This window comes from Muscardinus avellanarius (genome assembly GCF_963383645.1).
Source record: "Muscardinus avellanarius genome assembly, chromosome: 10".
In the NCBI taxonomy this organism is placed as follows: domain Eukaryota; kingdom Metazoa; phylum Chordata; class Mammalia; order Rodentia; family Gliridae; genus Muscardinus; species Muscardinus avellanarius.
This window is the reverse complement of record NC_137796.1, coordinates 30392578-30414070: the sequence shown is the minus strand read 5'-3', so window position 1 is coordinate 30414070 and position 21493 is coordinate 30392578. Positions and strand designations below refer to the sequence as shown.

Genomic DNA, 21493 nt, shown 5'->3' with positions numbered 1-21493 from the left:
TTCTAGTATTTTACCACCCTGATTTTTTAACTAATATTTAAGGAGATTATACTCTAGTGAATCTCCCTATCATAACATTTTGTAACATATAGATTCATTATCAGCCTGGCAACTCCTTCAAAGCAAGAATTGTAATTTATAACAACTTAATAGGTACTAATGACTTACTAAGAGGTTTTTAGGTTAAAATTTGTTTTTTTATTTTTTCTCATGAATTATTTATTATTCAACCACATGCTCTTCTTATTTACTTTTTTCACTCAGATACTTGTGATAATTATCAGTTGTACTACTATGCTTTTAAACATAAGTGCTCATGTAAATGTCCAGCGTGTAGTTTTTTTTTTGTTTTTTGTTTTTTGTTTTTTTTTCCATTTTTTTGGTGGTACTGGGGTTCCTGGAAGCCCTTTTACCTCCGGGCTACACTCCCAAATGTATTTTTATAGTTTTATTTGGAAACAGGGTCTCTTAAGCCAGCGCAGCTGGCTTCGAACCGGCGCGATCCTCCTGTCTCGGCCTCCGAAGTGCGGGGATTACAAGCGTGCGCCACCACACCCGGCATCCAGCATGTACTTTTAAATACCTATTTTCTTCTTTTAAAATTTAACACATAAAATACTTCCCCTCAAAGTGTTACAAGTGTGTTTGTATAATGTCCATGTGAGTCGGCAGGAGATAACCACATGTATTTGTAACTTTAGACTAGATTGGGATGGTATTCGGAAACATTTGGATGAGTACGCATCCATCGCAAGTTCCTCAAAAGGAGGAAGAATTGGAATTGAAGAATTCGCAGAGTACTTAAAGTTACCTGTTTCGGATGTCTTGAGACAACTCTTTGCTCTCTTTGACAGGGTATGTTAAAATTTAATATTTAATATTTTATTCTGCCAGTCTCTACAGAGAAGAGTTACTGGCAGGAATTCAAAAGATTTGTTAGAGCAGTGTTGGAAGAATCAAGGCTGAGCCTGTGGTTTGATTGCATGATTCAATGTTCCCCTGACTATTAATAATAATTAAAACTGTATGTATAGGTATTAAAACATTTATTATAGTGTTTATTTAAGCGCCAGATCTGAAATAAACATTTATGAGTATATAGCCATATTTATAGTATACAGTTTTAATATTATATAACTTGAAGAATTTTAACACTTATATGTGAAAACGCATCCCCCAAATATGTGAAGATCAAATAGATTTAATTTTCAAATGACGTTTTAAACGAAGGTTTCAATTTAACTCTTCGCTACTTGTGAATAAATAGGGACATGCAATTAAGTGATTGAACTGTCAAAAGTTTTCTTAGGAAATGTGTATCGAATTTTTTTCCTCTTTTTGTTAAAAATTTTTTATTGGTGCGTTGTAATCATACATTGTAATGGAGTAGACGAAGCTGGTAGAGGCATATGTGTGCACATCCCCCAATTCGCCCATACGCAGTTTCTACCCCATTCCCTCCCCCTCCTTCCTTCGCATGTTCGGCTTAGTGATTGACTTTGATGTGTTTGTTAATGTACAGAATGTGCATTAGGGAATTTCCCTCTTGCCCTCCCCAACCCCCCTCAGTTAAGTCTCCTTATTTGCTCATCTGTAATATCTCCTTTTTTGTCCAGAGTTCTTCCTATGATCCATTTTCTCCCTAGCTTCCACATATTAGGGAGACCATCTGATTTCTTATTTTTTTTTTTTTGTGACTGACTAATCTCACTTAGCATAATGTCCTCCCAGTTCTGTCCATTTTCCCCGTAAATGACAAAATTTTGTTCTTCTTTATGGCTGAGTAAAATTCCATTATATAAATATCCCATAGTTTTGTAATCCATTCATCTATTGATGGACATCCTGGCTGGTTCCATACATGATTTTAAGTTCTCAGCTGGGTGTGGTGCTGCTCACACTTGTAATGCCAGTATTTGGGAGGCTGAGATAGGAGGATCTGAGTTCACATCCAGCCTCAGCTACTTAGTGAAGCCCTTTGCAACTCAGTGAGACCCTGTTTCAAAATAAAGAGTAAAAGATAGGGCTGGGGTGGAGATCGGAGGTAGAATTCCCTTGGGTTCCATCCCCAAAACTGCAAAAAAAAATTCATACATATATATATATATATATATATATATATTTCTCTATTTTCAATTTGTTGTTTAATATATAAAATCAATAGTCAGATACACTGTTTTAATTACAATTTTGTGAGTTCTAGAAAATGTATAGAGGTTTTAAATACCACTACATTTAGGATCTACAAAAGTTATATAAATAATAATAAGCCCCTTTGTAGCTACATCTGTAGTCAGGCCCCTCCCCCACCTTTCACCCTGGGTCATCACTAGTCTCCATACCTATAGGTTTGAATTTTCCAGATGCTGTAAAAGTAGAATCATACAGTATTATAGTCTTTTGATTCTGCCTTCTTTTCTTAGCATAATACATTTAAAATTCAGCCCTGGTGTTGTATATCTCAATAATTTGTTCCCTTTTACTGCTGAGTAATAATCCATTTTGTGAATGTAGGTAGTTTATTCCCTAGCTGAAGAACATTTGTAATTTGAAGCAATTAGGAATATAGCTGTAGCCTAATAATTTTTACATATATATTTATAAATATAAATATTTATAAACATAAATGTATGCATATTTATGTAAATGTAGGTAATTTCATTTCACTTATGTAAATATTTAGAAGTATGATCTCTCTACTTTTTCTTATCTGAAGGTGACTTTACTAAAACCATGCAAATATGTTCCTGAAACATAATTTCTACTGTATACAGTATTCTGAATTGGCTGTTCTTTTCTTTTAACAATTTAAAATGTCCTCCTGCCTTCTCACCTCTGCGGTATTACAGCCTCAATGGTTGTTCTTCAAGCTTTGACTTTCCTCTCCAGTCCTGCTCTAGTATGTTGTCCATCCGTAGTTGGTTTTTGTACTTGTTCGGAGATTCTAGTTGTAATTGGAAGACAGAGGCTGAACAGAGCATACTCCATTTTGGCTGGTACCGAAGCCAGTTCCCTATTTAAACTACCAGGAAGAGATAGTTTGTAAAGAAATAATAGATTGATGATAGAAGACAGGGATTTTTGTGTTTGCTTACTTTCTTTCTTGCCAGTGCCAATGTTTCTAATGACTTACTGTGTGATGTTAGATGGACTACTCGTTAATGTGATGCTGTTAAACAACCTTCGTGTACATGCAGTACCTGGGCCTCTCTTGCTGACAGCTTACAGATTTGTCCTTCTATATGGAAATGATAATGTACCAATGTCACAGAATTCCTGTAAAATGTAATGAAGATTTAAAGGAAAATACAAGTACATTACTGGATATTAACTGTATCTGTTGTAAAATTAGAGGTACCTGTTCTCTTGTATAACTACTAGTCTTCTGTTAGATTTATGTAGCATATTTCATGATGGCTCTAGAAACCATGCAAGTAATTTAAAATAAAATTTTTCTGTCTATGAAACTGGTAACAGGAAGGAATATGGTCAGCACATGCCAGAAAATTTGGGAAAAAGAGACACGAATCAGGGACAAAGGAAGTTTATAGCACATGTTGGGCATCATGCTCACCAGAGTATTATTTTATTTTGTGTAATGAAGATTGAACCCAGAGTCATTCTACCTCCATGCAATACCCTACCCTCAACCCTATTTTATTTTTGTTTTGCAACAGGGTCTTGCTCAGTTGCTAAGTATGGCCTCAAACCTGCAATCCTCCTGTCTCAGTCTCCCAGGTACTGGGATTACAGGCACATACCACCGTGCCCAACTTCACCAGGATTTTTTTTTGGGGGGGTGGTCTGGGGATGGAACCCAGGGGAATTCGAGCTACAGCCCCTGCCCTGACTTTTATTCTTTGTTTTGAAACAGGGTCTCACTAAGTTGCAGAGGGCCTCACTAAGTAGCTGAATCTGTCCATGAACCACGATCCTCTGGTCTTAGCCTCCCAAATACTGGGATTACAAGTATGCGCCACCATGCCCGGCCCTTAACCAAGATTTTTAATAAAAAAATTAAAAATAGTATCTCTAGAGGTTGCTTTCCTTCAGGTGCCAAGCTGTCATAGCTTGTAGTTTCAGAATGGCTTGTAGTTTCAGCCTGTGTCCATCAGCTCTGAGTAGTGATGAGGGGGTGGTCCCTACCCACAGCCCATTGTTTCTGTAGCACCATTAGGTATAGGATGATGTGGGAGTGAGAAAGGGCGCATGAAGCAGTGGGAGTAAAACAACTACCAGGTAGCTAGACTGACTCACTCTGAACTAGAGAAGACAGGGACCCAGGCAGCTGGGGGACTGCTGAGAATTGCAGCCTATTTGGCCAATCACACTTCTCCTTGTCCTGCCTCGGTGAGCTCACACGCCAGTCATAACTGAGTCTTCTTTACTTCTTTGTATGCTGTGGTTTAGTTTTAGATATAAATGATAAGCTGGTATATAAAGCGCTTTTCTTTTAATCTCTGATATAGAAGATGAAGAAAATAGTCTGGAAAATTCATGACTAAAACACTTGAGTCTTCTCTCTTCTCTCTCTCTCTCTCTCTCTCTCTCTCTCTCTCTCTCTCTCTCTCTCTCTCTCTGTTTTCGACACACATGCATGTCTATGCCTGTGATGATGTCTTTGTTTTGAGAAGCTGAATTATGCAATTGTAGCCACACCTTATGCACATACCCATCTCCATGCCAGGCTTGTTTATTCAGTTCTTGTAAGTAACTTAGCTGGTGAACATTTGGTGGGAAAAGCAGGGAAGCTCAGCCACTTCATAGTGTGTTTCTCTCGGAATAGCTCATCTTGCTAAGTTGAATGCCTACTGCGGGGTGGGTGTGAAAGGAAGAAGGGTCTTGGTGGGAGGCAGGTGTTCCTATTGCTCTTTCAACAGCTGTAAATTCTTGTGCAAAACTACCACAAGCTCTTCCATGTTCCCTTCTTAGCTTATCTCCTTTTCTCTCTTCTTTTCTCAGTCTTTCCCCAAGTCTAATGCAGTTGTGGTTAGAATTTGGTGCATGGAGAACAGATCTGAGTATTCAGTCACCACTATATTCAACTACCACTCCCTTATTCTTTCCTCTTAGCTACATTTTTGCAGGTCTACAAAAACATCGTGTTTGGGGTCTCAGTTTGTTCTTAAAAATATGCTATTAGAAGCCGGGGGTGGTGGTGCCCATTTGTAATCCCAGCATTTGGGAGGCTGAGACAAGAGGATCATGGTTCACAGGCAGCCTTAGCTACTTAGGCCCTTTGCAACTCATTGAGACCTTGTTTCAAAATAAACAATAAAAAATAGGGCTGGAGATGTTGCTCAGAGATAGAATGCCCCTGAGTTCCGTCCCCAGTACTACCAAAAAAAAAAAAATGCTATTAGTTCCTTCTAGCATGTTCTTTAGATTCTCAGGTATTTGACAGCAGACAGTGCAGATCCATCAGAAACATGGCATTCATCACCCAAAGTACGGCATGGTTCACTAGTTTGTAATCGTTTCAATTGGAAAGGTCCTATTTCTCTGGGGGAAAATGCTTTTCATCTTTGGGTTTAATTTATCTTATTTATTTTTATGACCATGTATTGAACTCTCCAGTTCAAAGGCTAATTGGAGATTAATCTGATGTCTAGATGAGAAAGCGTGAGAGCTGAAGCAATTGTTGAAAATAGTGGCATCTCAATAACTTTTTACATCCATAATTCAAATCACTGGGTATTTTGTAAGCACCCTGGAGGGTGCATGTATGCCTCCACCATCTTATACTCCATTAAGATGTATGGCTAAAATATACCAATACAAAATTAAAGTTAAAAAAATAATGCTGGCTAAGTCAGAAACAATTTTAAGTCAGTCATTTTTTACAGTTTTAACAGTGCCTTGAAATCATAGCTGTAAGAGCCTCCTTGTCCACCCTCCCTCATGAGCACCGTGTTGTTGAGTAGATTGTTATGCTACTCTGACACTGTACCCGATGCACCTTTGCATCCTCAAAGATTTCAGGAAGAACCTAATTTTGTGGTTAGCTTGCCAGCAAGCCACATTATCTGCCTCTTACCTCTTACTACTAGCATATCTTTCCTGCTATATTTCAGAATATATTCAGTTTTACTGTTCTGACGCTTTTACCATACAGTATGTATATTCACTGCTGGCAAAACTATATTCCAGAGTTGGCACAATTTTTTTTTTTGTTTTGTTTTTTTTTTTGTGTGTGTGGTGCTGGGCATCGAACCCAGGGGCATTCTACCTCTGAATTACACCCTCAGTCTTATTTTTTATTCTTTATTTTGAAACAGGGTCTCACTAAAGTTGTAGAGGATCTCCCTATGTAGCTTAGGCTGGCCGAAAACTCTGATCCTCCAGTCTCAGCCTCCCAAGTACTGGGACTACAAGTGTGCGCCATCATGCCCGGCTGGCAAATATTTTTGTAAAAAAGTCACATACAATTATTTTCCTTTGCAGGCCATAGGGTCTCTGCAAAGATTCATCTCTGCTACTGTAGTATGAAAATGGCTGTAGACAATGTGTAGACAAATGGATATGGCTAAATCCTAATACAATTTTATTTACCTTTTTTTGTGCCTTTTCTGGCACTGGTCTGGATTTGGCCCACCAGCTGTAATTTGCTGATCCCTGCTATAGTTCATAAGCTGATGAAAACAAAGCATATTGGTAAATTTACAGACTGGATTGAAAGATGCCTGGCAGTACTTATATGACTTATTTGTGTGTGAGTGGTACTGGGGATAGAGCCCAGGGGCATTCTACCTCTCAGCTACACCCCTAGCCCTATGCTTTTTATTCTTTATTTTAAAACAGGGTCTCACTGAATTGCAAAGAACCTCACTAAGTAGCCGAGGCTGTCCACAAACCGTGATCCTCCTGTTTCAACCTCCCAAATACTGGGATTACAAGTGTACACCACCACACCTGACATATGACTATTTTTTATAGTGACTATTAATAATTTGCTTAATATCTCACTTCTGATTTAAAGCAGACCACTATGAATCCTCTTTTTTTTTTTTTTTTGGTGGTACTGAGGGTGGAACCCAGGGTCTTTTCTACCTCCCAGCTATACTCCCAGACCTATTTTATACTTTATTTGAAATCAGGGTCTCACTAAGTTGCTGAGAGCCTCACTGAGTAGCTGAGGCTGGCTTCGAACCTGTGCAATCCTCCTGTATCAGCCTCCCAAGTGTTGGGAATACAAGCTTGCGCCACCACACCCAGCTTGAATCTCTATTTTTTACTAATCTACCTTTTATTAATATCTTCCACAGTTTGAACTAGTGGTATATCACTCATCTTCAAAGATAAAAGAAAAAAGGAGGGAGGGAGATTGATTTCCAATTTCTTCGCTCTAGTCTGGCATGAGCTCACTGACTCTTTTTTCCATTACTCTTATGTACACAATAGACCATTGCCTAGTAAAACTTAAGTGATTATTATTTTAGTTCTGTAAAAAATTGACATATGTTATGATTTTTTTCCCATTTCTGCTACCTAGTACTGAGTTCTTCCAGCATTACTGTGTAGTTTGTTTAAATATTAGACAGGAAATGTGTGTGTATAGTTTAGCACTTTGGCAATGGAGCCTCCTCTGGCTATTGTAAACTTCTGTAGATCTTTTATTACTGTTTCATTATGTGGAATGAATGTGTTTTTATCCCAGGTTCTTCCTGTCTGTCCTGTTCTTGGTATTAGTTCAAGCGTAAGTCTTGAGTGCCAGCAATAACAAGCATCCTAGCCTGCCCCTTCCTGTTAGAGGAGGTAGTGTGTTATCTTGTGCAGGATTATTAGGGGACATAAATGATTAGAAATAAATGTAAAATTTTCTGTCCCTTAAATTCCCAGCTCCCTTTTGATCATACACCATTTCACAATTCATATGAAAAGACCTCATCTTGATTCTAACCCCAGTTAGTTTGGATTTTCTAAATAAAATCTACTCTTAATTGATATGATGTGATTTTCAGAAGTGGATATAGCTTCCTTGGTGAGACAGGTGAAGTTTTCCGTTCAGTTATCTTAGAAGTTCTGTAGTCTAAATAACAGCGTTTATTTCTTTGATTCTCAGATTGACTTAACCCTCTCATTTAGTCCATCATAGTATTTTCTCCGATTGCTCTACTTAGGAATCTTTTTAGGCATGAGAATTAAGTACTTTGGGCTTTTCAACGCATGTCTACCTGGGATAGAAACAGAATAAACAGACTGCAACAATTAAAAATTTTTTAGTGAGCAGGTAAGCAGTTAATAGTCTCTTCAAGAGCATAAGGAAGTAAAGATTAGGGCTTTGTAAGGTACAGTTTGTGTTAAACCAATTTAATTTCCCCCATGCCTGACAGTCCAAAATGATAAGGGAAAAATAGATAATCTCTGTATGGATTCTAGAAGGCTTGTGAATTTATTCATTATGACATAATTATTAACAAATGAGGAGGGTCTGGTCCAGATCATGTTACAGCTAGGTGAAATCCTCACCTGACAGAAAACTATTACCCAAACTGGAAGTTTTAAGTCCTTCTGTGTTAGTCCAAACCAGGCCCGTTCCTCTTATCTTGGAATTCTGTTTGCAGGATCACCATACTTGATATGTTATGATGAGGGAAACTTTTGAAAACCAGGAAGTATGCTAAGGTGGGATAAGGGCAAGTAAGTATGTCTTTAAAATTCATGGAACAAGATTCAGGATACAGAATGATTCAGTTAAATTAATACATAGCATCAAAAGGCTAGGCATCAGAAGGCAACTTAACTCAAGATAAGAATGGTGCTGTTGTCTCTTTCACTGCACATGAAAATCCAGACTCCCAGAACCGTAACACTGAAAGAAGCTTTGGTATCAAAGTGTCTGTCCTCTTCATTTGGAGAAAGGTTCTAGCATGGGGTGAGGTTACAAGCCGAGGGCCACAGAGCTCTTTACATACAGGCCTGGGATGAAGATTTCTAGCTCAGTGTCCTTTCTACCATAAACTGTGTTATAATTGACTTTAAAAAATATTAAGGCTCATTTTATACATTGTATAATTCCCTCATTTCGGGTATACAATTCAGTGATTCTAAAATGAATTTACCAAGTCATGTAACCATTGGCATCAGTCAGTTTTAGAATATTTTCATCAACCCAATATAATTTCTGTGTCATGAACTATAGATTCCTGTCACCTACTTGTGTCCCAGGCCTCTGCAACCATTAATTCTATTTTCTGTCTCCATAGACTCGCCTTTTCTGGACATCCCATACAACATATAGTCTCTTATATCTGGTTTCGTTCACATAGTATAATGTTTTAAGGTTCATCTGTAGCACTTAGTAATTTATTCCACTTTATTGCTGAATAATGTTTTTTACATGGATATATTACATTTTATTATCCTTTCACCAGTTGGTAGACATTTAGTTTGTTTCTACTTTGGGCTATTATGAATAATGTTACTAATAGCATTCATGTGTCATTGTTTACTTTTTAAGTTAAATAACTCATTTTCCATTAGTTATGGTTTCTTCTACTCTTTTTCTCTAGATCTGGACAATAGACTTTTCTCCCAGATAACAACTAAGGTTGTTATTAATGTTCTAATAAATAGCCATAAGAGATTAGATAGTCCAGGGAAGAAAAAGTTTATAAGTCTAATAAGAGTTTTTTAATTCTCTGAGAGCTTATGGGAAACTGTTAGCCAAATTCCCTTGGCTTTTGCAGAAACTAAATGATAGGAATTGAATTTAGACTATGCAAAAAAAAAAAAAAAGAAGAAGAAGAAAGAAACACACTTTAGACAGGCATAGGGAAGCACATTGTATATGACCATGGATGCTATCAAGTTTATTTGCAATATTATAAAAACAAAACCATGTAATTTCCTCTGAGAAGCTTATGTAAATGAGTTCAAATATGTCTAAGGCCAGATGGCCCCGTGTGAACCCCTCAAAAGAAGGCAGTCCTTTTGTGGTACTTTTTCTATATGGTTAAGGAAGACATTTGTCTGTCCTTTGGTGTTCACAGAGACCATTTCATTGTGCCCATGAAAAATAAAACCAGTCATTGCAGAGTTTTACACAAACCACTGGGTGAAGCAGAAGGAGATAGAACACTGCTCCCATGTAGTAAAGAGAACAATGCGCCCTAGTTCCTGTTCACTCTAAAATAATAGCTAGGATAATCATTATTCAGCTCTAGGCTTGTACAGTTTCCAAAGTAATTTCACATCTGATCTCTGACTTTAAATTTGAGATCACAGCAGTTCTGCAGTAACCTTTGTGATAGACTCTATAGCATGACAATTTCAGGCCCTTTCCAATCCAATGCCATTTTATTGATCACAAGAAATATATTTTCATTACAGTGTATAATTCTACATGTTTAATTTAATTTTAATAAGTTCTACATCCTTCAGATCCTCTATGTTTTTTACTTTACTGTCCTTTTAGATCTCCTGTCTATGTAGTGAACTCTGATTCCGCTTATAATCAGCCTGTTCTCTCTTTTGCCTCAGCAGAATTCATTGCTCCCCTTTGAAAAACCATACTGATTTGATAATGCACTACACTGTATTAGCGGCACGATTTTAAATAAGTAGCGTAACTTTTATGAGTTTTCTTTTCTTGTGTGGAACACTTGTGTCTTTCAGCAGAATTTGTGGGAACTAAATACCAAAATATATTTTCTGCGAAGATAGTGGATTAGTAGTAATGGTATAATGTGAATTTAGACATCAGCTTTTGACTACAAACAGTCTCTGTGGATCTGCTTGATCCTTGGACACAACAATTGAGTTGTGTTTATTTATGTATACTAAGCACTAAGCCCAAGTCCGAGTGAATTTTTTTTATAAATATTTATTTATTGGTACATATTATTTACGAATGGTAGGTTTCACTGTGACACATTCATATATATGTACATAAAATGTAATTTGAATTGTTTTGAAGTTTGCACTGGTGATATAATTTGGCAGATTTGAAACTGAAGGCCAAGGTCTAAGTGATACAATAATTTGTCAGTTCACCAATAGAGATTCCAAAAAGCCTTAGAGGATTTGAACTCTGATTTTATTTAGTATCAAAGGCAAGGTTTTTCAATGTATTGTCTGGGACTTCCTGTTACAGAATGACCTCTAAAGATGCATATTAAAAATACAAAATCAGTCGGGCGTGGTGGTGCACATTTGTAATACTAATACTTGGGAGGCTGAGACAGGAGGATCAGGGTTTGAGGCCAGACTCATCTACCTAGTGAGGCCCTCTGCAACTTAGTGAGACCCTGTTTCAAATAAAAAATATAAAATTGGGCTAGGAGTGTAGCTCAGAGTTAGAATGCCCCTGGGTTTAATCCCTAGCACTGCACAAAAAAAAAATACAAAATTAAATTTCACATGTGTATTATTTAGAAAGACAATAGATATGTAAGCTAGACCAAAAAGAAGAATTCTACAAAAGTAAAAAGGATTACAAATGAGTACTGTAAACTATTTTTTGCTACCAAACTACCGAATAACTTTGATATAACAGAAAAATTTTTAGAACTATACAATTTACCAAGCTGATTCAGGAAGAAATAGAAAACTGGAAAGATCTCTATCAGTTGGAAAGGAGATCAAGTCAATAGTCAAAAGCTTCACAACAAAGAAAAACCCAAGACCAGATATATCACTGGTGAATTTTACAAAATATCTAAAGAAAAATTAATACCAGTTCTTCCTAAACGCCTCCAAACAACTGAAGAGAAGGGAACATGTCCTAACTTATTCTGTGATGCCAGTATTACTTTATTTTTTTTCTTTTTTTAATTTTTTATTGGTGCACTGTATTCATACATCATAGTGGGATACAAACTTTTGTAGACATACATGCACACATTGCCCAGTCAGCCCCCACCCGATCCCCACCCCATTCCCTCCCCATCCCTCCTTCCCATGCTTGGCTTAGTGGTTGACATCTAGTATTATAGCAATTTATCCAAAATTAAAAATGATAATCTCACATAACAGTTTCATTTGTTTGATACCAAGCTTTTGATAACTTAAAGATAACATTTCAATATTTCTTTTTTTCTTTTTTTTTTTAGGTGAAACTATCATATATTTATATGTTTATATTTCAGAAAAAAAAATCTATCCTAATATGCAATATGGACTCTAGATACCCAAAACGATCTCGAAAAAGAACAAAGCTAGAAGATATATATTTTCTGATTTCAAACCATATAAAGCTACAATAATTCAAACAGTGTAGTACTGTTCTAAAGGCAGATATATAAACCATTGGAGTTAAATAAAAGCCTAGAGCTAAATTCTTCCATATATTGTCAAGTTATTTTTGACAAGGTTTCCACGAACATTTGGTGGTGGAAATAATAATCTTTTAATTAAATATTGTTGAAAAATAATAATTACATGAAAAAGAATAAAATTGGACCCTTACCTAATCCCATATACAAATATTAACTCAAAATAGATAAAAGACCTAAATATAAATCTTAAGACTATAAACTTTTAGAAGAAAATCTGGGTCATAAAACCTCACAACATTGAAATTGGCAATGATTTCTTGGATATGATTTCAATGGCACAGGCAACAGAAGAGTATACAAACTCCCTAAAAAATAAAAAAAAATATTGTATATTCAAAGACAATGTAAACAGAGTTAAAAGTTACTGATAGAATGGGATAAAATATTTCTAAATGCTATATCTGAAGGTATATTAATATTCCAACTAGAAATCCTAAAAATTAACAACAATAAAAGCAAACAATACAATTTAGAGATAGGTATAAGACTAACATAAATAATGAATCTCCACAGATAACTAATCTTAGTTGTCTGTTGGATGGAAAATCTTGTTTCTCTGGTTCTGGTGTGTGTTACCTAATTCTTCTTTGTAGTTAATCTCTTTGAGTATTTTCTCTAGCGCTGGTTTTGAAGACATAAATTCCTTCAGTTTCTGTTTGTCATGGAAGCTTCTTATTTCTCCATCTAATTTGATAGAAAGTTTTGCTGGGTAGGAAATTTTTGGCTGGAAGTTGTTTTCTTTCAGAGTTTGGAATATGTTACTCCAAGCCCTTCTGGCTCTCATGACTTGGTTTGGGAAGTCTGGAGTGATTCTAATTGGCTTGCCTCTGAATGTCACTTGGCCCTTTGTTTTTGTTGCCTTTAAGATTCTCTGCTTGGCTTCCACATTGGTCATTTTGACAATTATGTGGCGTGGGGATCCTCTTCTCTGATCCTGTCTAAAGGGAGTTCTATAAGTTTCCTGGACCTGTGTATCAACCTCTTGCTCTATGTTTGGAAAATTTTCTGCTATTACTTCTTTGAAGAGATTGTTGATCCCTTCCGTTTCACCTTCTTTTTCCTCCTCTATTCCAGTTATTCTTAGGTTAGCTCTCTTAAAATGGGCCCATATTTCTTCAATGTCAGATTGCTGCCGTCGGATATTTTTTTCTAGATTAGAAACTATGTGTTCATTTTTGGATTGCTCATCTTCTAAGAGCGAGATTCTATTCTCCATGTGGTCTAATCGGTTGTTTGTACTTTGAATTGAGGCCTTTACTTCATTAATTGCATCCTTTATCTCTTTTTGGCTCTCTCTGAATTCTTTTCGAAACACCTCTATTATTTCTACAGTTATTTTCCTGATTTGATCTTCTAGAAATCTCTGGATTTCTGTTTTATCGGGTTCTGAAGTTGTGGGGTTGTGGGCATTCATTGCTCCATTGTTATTCCTCTTTCCCATGATTTCAGAAGTTTGTGCCTTCTCTGAGTTCTTCCCTTGGGTCACTAAGACTTCACTTAAGGTGCTCTGGATCTCAAGTCTGTGGTATCTCAGTCCCTACTACTCCTTTACTGGGTTGTATTGCAGAGTCTCAGACCCAGGGAGTCAAATGAGGCTGCTTTAGACCGTGGGGGGTGCCAGGTTGGGCATTCTCCTATGGTGTGATCTCTGCCACCACCACTCCCCCACTAGGTCAAATCCCTGGGAGTGCAGTACTGGGATTTCTCCTCTGGGGCCCTCAATTTGACTCACTGTTGTTGAGTATGCAGATGGAGCTGTAGTGGACTCGGTGACTTCGCTGCTGCTGCTGCCAGTGGCAATATGGCGCCGCTGCCACACCCTCGGCTGTGAGGCTAGAGTATTTCTTCTCTGGTTTTGAGCTCCGCTCTGAGTCCCTTGGCTCGCTGTAGCTGTCTGGTGAATTTGCCGCTGCCGCCGGCAGTATGGCGCTGCTGCCGTGTCCTCGGGCGTGAGGCCGGTGTATCTCCTCTGTGGCTCTGAGCTCCGTTCTGAGTCCCCTTCTTCTCTGGAGCCTGGTGATTTTTTTGTTTCTCTGGTGATGGTGTTTTCTGGCTATGAAAGGCGCTGATTTTGTGGTAATGGAGATTGGTTGTTAGCAGGGCTCTTAAGCCCCGCTTTTCCAGGTCTCCATCTTCCCGGAAGTCCGGTCAGTCAGCAGCCCAGTATTACTTTAATACTATAGATAAAAAACTACAAGAAATCTATAGACCAATATGCCATATAAAAATTGACATAAAAGTTCTCAAAAATGTTGGCATTCATTTAATAGCTTATTAGAAGAATTGTATACCATGATCAAATAGGACTTACTCTTGGAATGCAAGGACGGTTCAATATATAAAGATGACTCAATATAATACATCACATTATAAGAAGGAAGAAGAGGGGGATCCTATTATCTTTTCAATTAATGCAAAAGAAGCATTTGACACAATTCAATATCCTTTCAAGTTAAAAACAAAGTAGGAATGAAAAATGTGTCTCAACTTAATAAACACCATATATATAAACACCATATATTTAATAAAGATCATTTACTTAAACACCATATATTTAATAAACACCACATAGTTGGGCGTGGTGGTGCACACTTGTAATCCCCATGCTTAGGAGGCAAAGACAGGAGGATTGCGCAGGTTCGAAACCAGCCTTGATGTCTTAAGAGACACTGTTTCCAAATAAAAAAAATATATAAGAATAGGTCTGGGAGTATAGCCCGAAGGTAGAAGGTTTTCCATGAACCCCAGTACCACCAAGAAAATAAATAAATAAAATAAACACCATATATTTAATAAATTTATATTTAATAATAAATACATTAATATAATACAATGTATAATATACAATATAATATAAATAAATTTCATATTAAATAATAAATGCATATTTAATAATAAACACCATATATTTACATATTTAATAAATATTTAATAACCATATATTTAATAAATACCATATATTTAAAGCATTTGTCAAAATTCAATATTCTTTCAAGTTAAAAACAAAATAGAAATGAAAAAATGTGTCTCAACTTAATAAACACTATATATTTAAAGCCCAGAGCTAACATCATATTCAGTGGTAAAAATTGAAAACTTTTCTTCTAAAATAAGGAACAAGACTATAAAACTAGTATATCATTTTCTATTCAACTAGAAGTCCTAGCCAACAGAGTTAGGGTAAAAAGAATAAAAAGGGGAAAAAAAGCCATATGAATTAGAAAGGAAGAAATGGGCCTATTTATGTTCACAGATGACATGAATTTCTTTGTATAAACCATACAGTTCCACCAAAAAAATGGTTAGTTCTAAAAAATGAATTTAGCAAAGTTGTAGGATGTAAAATCACTACATAAAATTAATTCTGTTTTTAAACACTAACAATTAACAATTTGAGAGATAAATTAAGAAAACAAATCTATGATAATAGCTTTAAGAAGAACAAAACACTTTGAAATAAACATAATGAAGGAGACTAAAGACTTATACACTGAGAATTACAAAGCATTGCTAAAAAATTGAAGAAAAAAATAAATGAAAAAATGACCTGTGTTCATTGATTAAAAGATTTTATAAACCAGGCATGGTGGCATGTGCGTGTAATCCGAGAATTTGGGAGGCTGAGACAGGAGGGTCACAGTTCACGGGCAGCCTCAGCTACTTAGTGAGGCCCTTTGCAATTCAGTGAGACCCTAATTCAAAATAAATAAATTAATTAAAAGATTAAAAAATGGGACTGGGGGGGTAGCTTTTCCCCTGGGTTTTATCCCTAGTACCGCAATATATATATGGTTAAGATGCCAGGACTACTCCCAACAAAACCCCAACTTATTTTACAAAAATAGAAGAATCAATCCTAAAATTCATGTGGAATATAAAGACACTCTGAATAGGACAAAACATTCTTGGAGGGGAAAAACGAACAAAATTGAAGAGCTCACATTTTCTGATTTCAAATTTACTGCAAATATGCAATATTCAAAATAATGTGGTATTATTATGAAGACAGACATATAAATTAATGAAATAGAATACAGAGCCAAGAAATAAGCCTTTGTATATATGGTCAAGTGGTTTTCAATAAAGATATAAAGACCCTTCAATGAAGAAAAGACACTCTACTCAACAAATGATGCTGAGAAATCCACGCACAAAATAATGGAGCTGGATCCTAACCTTATGCCATATGTACACATTAACTCAAAACGAGTCAAAGACCTGAACATAAGAGCTGACATTATAAACTGCTCAGATGGAAACATAAGGGAAAGGTGTCATAACACTGGGTTTCTTAATACATTTTTGGCTACGATACCCAAAGAAGAGGCAATAAAAGACTCCATCAAGATTTAAAACCTGTATACATAAAAATAAATAACAAAAGAGTGGAAAAGTAACCCACAGGAGGGGAGAAAATATTTAGAAATCATCTATCTTGTGATTAACGTCAACAATATTTATAGAACTTTTACAAGCCAACAACGACAGAAAAGAAATAGCCTGATTAAAAAATGATTCAAGAATGGACATTTCTCCGAGAAAGATATACAAATGGCCAGTCAGCCCATGAAGACGTTCCACATTACAAACTGTTAAAGAAATACGAATCAAAACTATAGTGAGATATTGCTTCACACTCATTAGGATAGCTATTATTTAAAAAATCAGCAAAAGCAACACAGAATAACGGATGTTGGAGAGGATATGGAATAATTTGAACCCTTGTGAGAAAGTAAAATGGTGCAGATGGAAACCAGTATAGCGATTCTTCAAAAGAGTAATAATATAATTATTGCCTGATTCAGCAATTCCACTTCTAGGTACCTACCCAAATTAATTGAAACCGGGGACTTAAGCAGATGCTTATACAGCTGTGTTCATAACAGCATTGTCCACAAAAGCCAAAAGGGGGAAGCAAGCAACCTAAGTGTCTATGGGTCAATGGAAAAAAACAGAATGTGGTATATTTATGCAATGGAATGTTTATCTTAAGAAAAGAAGGAAATTCTGACTGCATACTGCAACATGGACGAACTTTGAACACATTATGCTAAGTGGTATAAGGCAGTCACAAAAGGACAAATACTATATAATTTCACTTTTAGAAGCCATGTAGAGCAGTCAAACTCATACAGACAGTACAGTGGTGGTTGTGAAGGGTGAGAGGAGGGAGGAATGGGAGGTTTTGTTTAATAGATACAGTTTCAGTATGGCAAGATGAAAAAAATTGAAGTGGTAATGGTTAAACAATGATGCGAATATAGTTAGTGCCACTTAATGATAAATTGCACATTTATATATATTTTATCACAATTTAAATTTTTTTAAATTATAAAAACTATATCCTATGTAATTTTATTTACTTAAGATATGAAAATTAATCTATGATATTAGATGTCAGGATATCAGGCGAGGACCTCATCAGCAAATAGTGATAATATCATTAATGTAGTGAGATCTTGTTTCAAAATAAAATAAATAAAATAAAATAGGGCTGAGGGCGTATTTTGGAAGTAGAATGCCCCTGGGTTCAACCCCTAATACCACACAATATGAAAATATTTGCTAACCCCAGGGTGTCAGGTAAATATTTTTCCAATACCTTCACCTGTTAGGAAAACACATGCCATCTTTCAGGTGCGAAGAAAAAGAACCACCTAAAAACAATTATATTATTTTTATATAATTATATAATTATATTACATAATTATATAATTATATTTTCCACCTAAAAATAATTTGAATGTGTCATAATACTATAACTTATGAATATTCATCTGAAAGACTAGAAAACAATTTTATTGAGGCCCTGTAAAATATGGCAGGTGCTAGGACCTAGCAGAATCCAGGCAGCATTGGTTGGAGATGAACCATCACATCTTGAGGCGTGGTGCAGTGTAAGCTGGAACAGAAAAGCCAGTTCTTCCACAAGTGAGCCACTTGCACTCCATTTCAGCTCTCTTCCTACCGTCTCCAAGAGTTCGGCAGCTTTTACACTTGCCTGTTAAACCAAGAACATGTTTCTTGCAAAGGCAATATTGGAAGGGGCAGACCGAGGCCTTGGAGAGGCTCTTGGAGGCCTTCTTGGAGGAGGTGTGCAGAGAAGAGGAGGCGGAGGAGGAAATATTGGAGGGATAGTTGGAGGGATTGTGAATCTCATCAGCGAGGCTGCAGCAGCTCAATACACTCCCGAACCGCCTCCCCCTCGCCAGCATTTCACCAATGTGGAAGCCTGCGAAAGCGAGGAAGTCAGGCGTTTTCGGCAGCAGTTTGCCCAGCTGGCCGGTCCAGACATGGAGGTGGGCGCCACCGACCTGATGAATATTCTTAACAAAATCCTGGCCAAGCACAAGGATCTGAAGACAGACGGCTTTAGCCTCGACACCTGCCGGAGCATCGTGTCTGTCATGGACAGCGACACTACCGGGAAGCTGGGTTTCGAAGAATTTAAGTATCTGTGGAACAACATCAAGAAGTGGCAGTGTGTCTATAAGCAGTACGACAGGGACCACTCCGGGTCCCTGGGAAACTCTCAGCTGCGGGAAGCTCTGCAGGCAGCCGGCTTCCAGCTAAATGAACAACTTTACCAGATGATCATCCGCCGCTATGCCGACGAAGACGGGAGCATGGACTTTAACAACTTCATCGGCTGCCTGGTGCGCCTGGATGCCATGTTTCGTGCCTTCAAGTCTCTGGATAGAGATGCAGATGGCCTGATTCAGGTGTCTATCCGAGAATGGCTGCAGCTGACCATGTATTCCTGAGGCAGATGGAGGAGTCCAGACCTTCCCCAGAGGATGGGACTGCGGAAAGCCTTGCCAAGCCGACCACGGCTGTCATCTCCCTGGCGAGTTTTCACAACCCCACGTATTTTTGATCGCATGCTACTCTTTACTGCTTCATTAAAACATTTTTTTTTCATGAACACTGTTGGGAGTGGTTTGTATATTACCCTTTTTGAGATACTAGATTTATGGATGCGATGGGGAGGTGTCGAGTTTTAATGGAGTGGATTTTAAAAGGTTATTGTTTATTTGGTAAATGAATTTTAAGGACCTGGAACTTTATCATTGTCATGACTGTTGTTAATAATGAATTTCCTTTTCAATCCTGGAATAAATCAAAAAACACTCAAGAGATATATATTTTCTTTTAAAAATATAAGGAGGGAAGTTTAAAACCTGTTTTTCTCATAATTTCACGTCTGGTCCTTCTATTATGTAAAAAAATAAGAGGTGCTTTCTAGGAACCCTAATAAATTGTATAGAAGTAGGTTCAGAAATGGGAAATGAAGCAGTTTTGTGTAAGGGTAACTTTAAAATATTATGCTCAAATTCTAGAATTCTTCAGTTATGTTTTCTAGTAAAATAAATGTATAGCAGTTTCATTCTTATATTAGTAAAGAGGGTCAAGGGCATTGAGGGATAAAAACTCATAGCTGTGGTTCACAGATGTCTTTGGCTATCCTAGTGAACGAGAATGATTGCTCTCACACACACTTCATGCAAAATCAGGCATGCCCAGCTGAGGTTAGCTGGCTCTTGTTGTGTCTTGCCCTACCTTAGAGCAAGGAAAATTCTTTTGCTTATCTTTGAAAGATTCACGCAGGAGAAAAAAATCAACAGAGAAAAAGAAAACACCTAAACAGTAACCAGATAAAAATAAACAGAGATTTCTGACTCTTGTTTTAGTAGTTCTCAGCCCTAGCTCCAGTTTATAATCACTAGGAGAATTCTTCGGGAATACTGAAGTCCCATTCCAAGTAAGTGTAATCTGTCTCTTGAGAGGTGGGACCCATAGGTGAATTTTCTGATAGCTCTCTGGTGATTAGAATGAGCAGCCAGAGTTGGCAACCCTTCAGGGGTGGCTGTTTCCTTCAAATCTGTGCCAGCCAAAACAGCATTGCCACCATCCAGGAGAAAAAAGGAATACTGGGAAACTTCCACCAAAAACGGGGGTAGTCCTGCCTTTCTGGTATGTAGCCCATAGTTCAATTTTAAAATTTCAATACCGGTTGTTATAGTGGAGTAGACAAAGTCCAGGATCCTGGTAAGCAAGCAGGGCTGTATTTGCAAATGCTCTGTTCACCTGTCTGCTGTTTGATTTCTACCCCTTCAGCTCTGCTTTTTAATGCATTCCCTCTAGCCCAAGTTATTTTGAAAAGTCCTCCTAAGTTCAAAGATAAATTCTTCTTTCCTCTTTTGACTTCTTTAGAAGAAAACCGAAACTGTGGAAATGATGTAACTAGCCTGTTAAGGGCCCCCGTCTGCCTGTTAGAAATCCGCAGTGAAATCGGGAGAGGCGGGCATTTGGCCTCTGTGTGGACCATCATCACCATCACATAGTATTTATGGAACACCACACACGCGTCATTCTGAACTGAGCCAAGCACAGAGATCACATCCACTTTTCTCAAGGGACTTATAATTTAACTTGTTCTGGTAAGCTACTTACACCAGGTGTGGTTATGCAAGCATAGGACTGCTGCCAACAACCGCACATTAATATCGGTCTCCCTATTTCAGAATAAGCCTAGGAATATGTCGGGCATGGGTACAGGCGAGCAGCCAGGAAAAGAAAAAAAAAAAAACTGCCAAAATGTCTTTTAAAGACTCGGAACATAAAATTTATAATTTTGCTGTTCTGCATGATGGTTGTGGAAAGGGGAACATGTGGCTGCAGCTTTGCTCTAAACTTTACTGTCAGTGTTTTATAAAAGTTAAGACAATCATCTCACACTAATATTAAACATTTCCCTTGTTCCCCAAGTTGGGAGACTACCTACTTTTATAATTTTCTTATAGCATGTACATGGGGAAACATTCTGAAATTACCTGAGTTTCTCTTCTGAATTTGTATAAATAACTTCATTTGTCAGCATTCATACTAGAAAACTCAGCTAAAACTCTAGATTTCTCAAAGAAACCAAATCTTTCGCATTATGCATCACCAACAGCCTAAGAAATGGTTGAAGCTGGGTGTGGTGGTGCTTACTTGTAATCCCAGCATTTGGGAGGCTGAGACAGGAGGCTGATGGTTCGTGGACAGCCTCAGCTACTTAGTGAGGCCCTTTGCAACTCAGTGAGACCCTGTTTCAAAAATAAAGAATAGAAAATAGGGCTGGAGGTGTAGCTCAGACCTGGGTTCCATCCCCAGTACCACAAAAAAAAAAAAGGTCGAATTTCGTAGTTTTCGCCCAATATTTGATTTTTTGC

The 21493-nt window shown here is 37.2% G+C and overlaps 2 protein-coding genes across 2 annotated transcripts in view; both read left to right on the top strand.

The window, feature by feature from the left end:
• LPCAT2 (lysophosphatidylcholine acyltransferase 2) overlaps nucleotides 1-21493 on the top strand; it is a gene marked incomplete at both ends in the record, with an annotated part of 79064 nt that overhangs the window by 43106 nt on the left and 14465 nt on the right. Inside the window, one exon of the mRNA XM_080703530.1 lies at nucleotides 702-855. Within this exon, the coding sequence (XP_080559656.1) occupies nucleotides 702-855 (154 nt within the window). The remainder of the gene's footprint in view (nucleotides 1-701; nucleotides 856-21493) is intronic.
• Nucleotides 18296-19042, top strand: CAPNS2 (calpain small subunit 2; the record flags this gene model as incomplete). Its single annotated transcript, XM_080702503.1, has 1 exon — nucleotides 18296-19042. The coding sequence occupies one exon, from the start codon at nucleotides 18296-18298 to the stop codon at nucleotides 19040-19042; it is 747 nt and encodes a 248-aa protein (XP_080558629.1).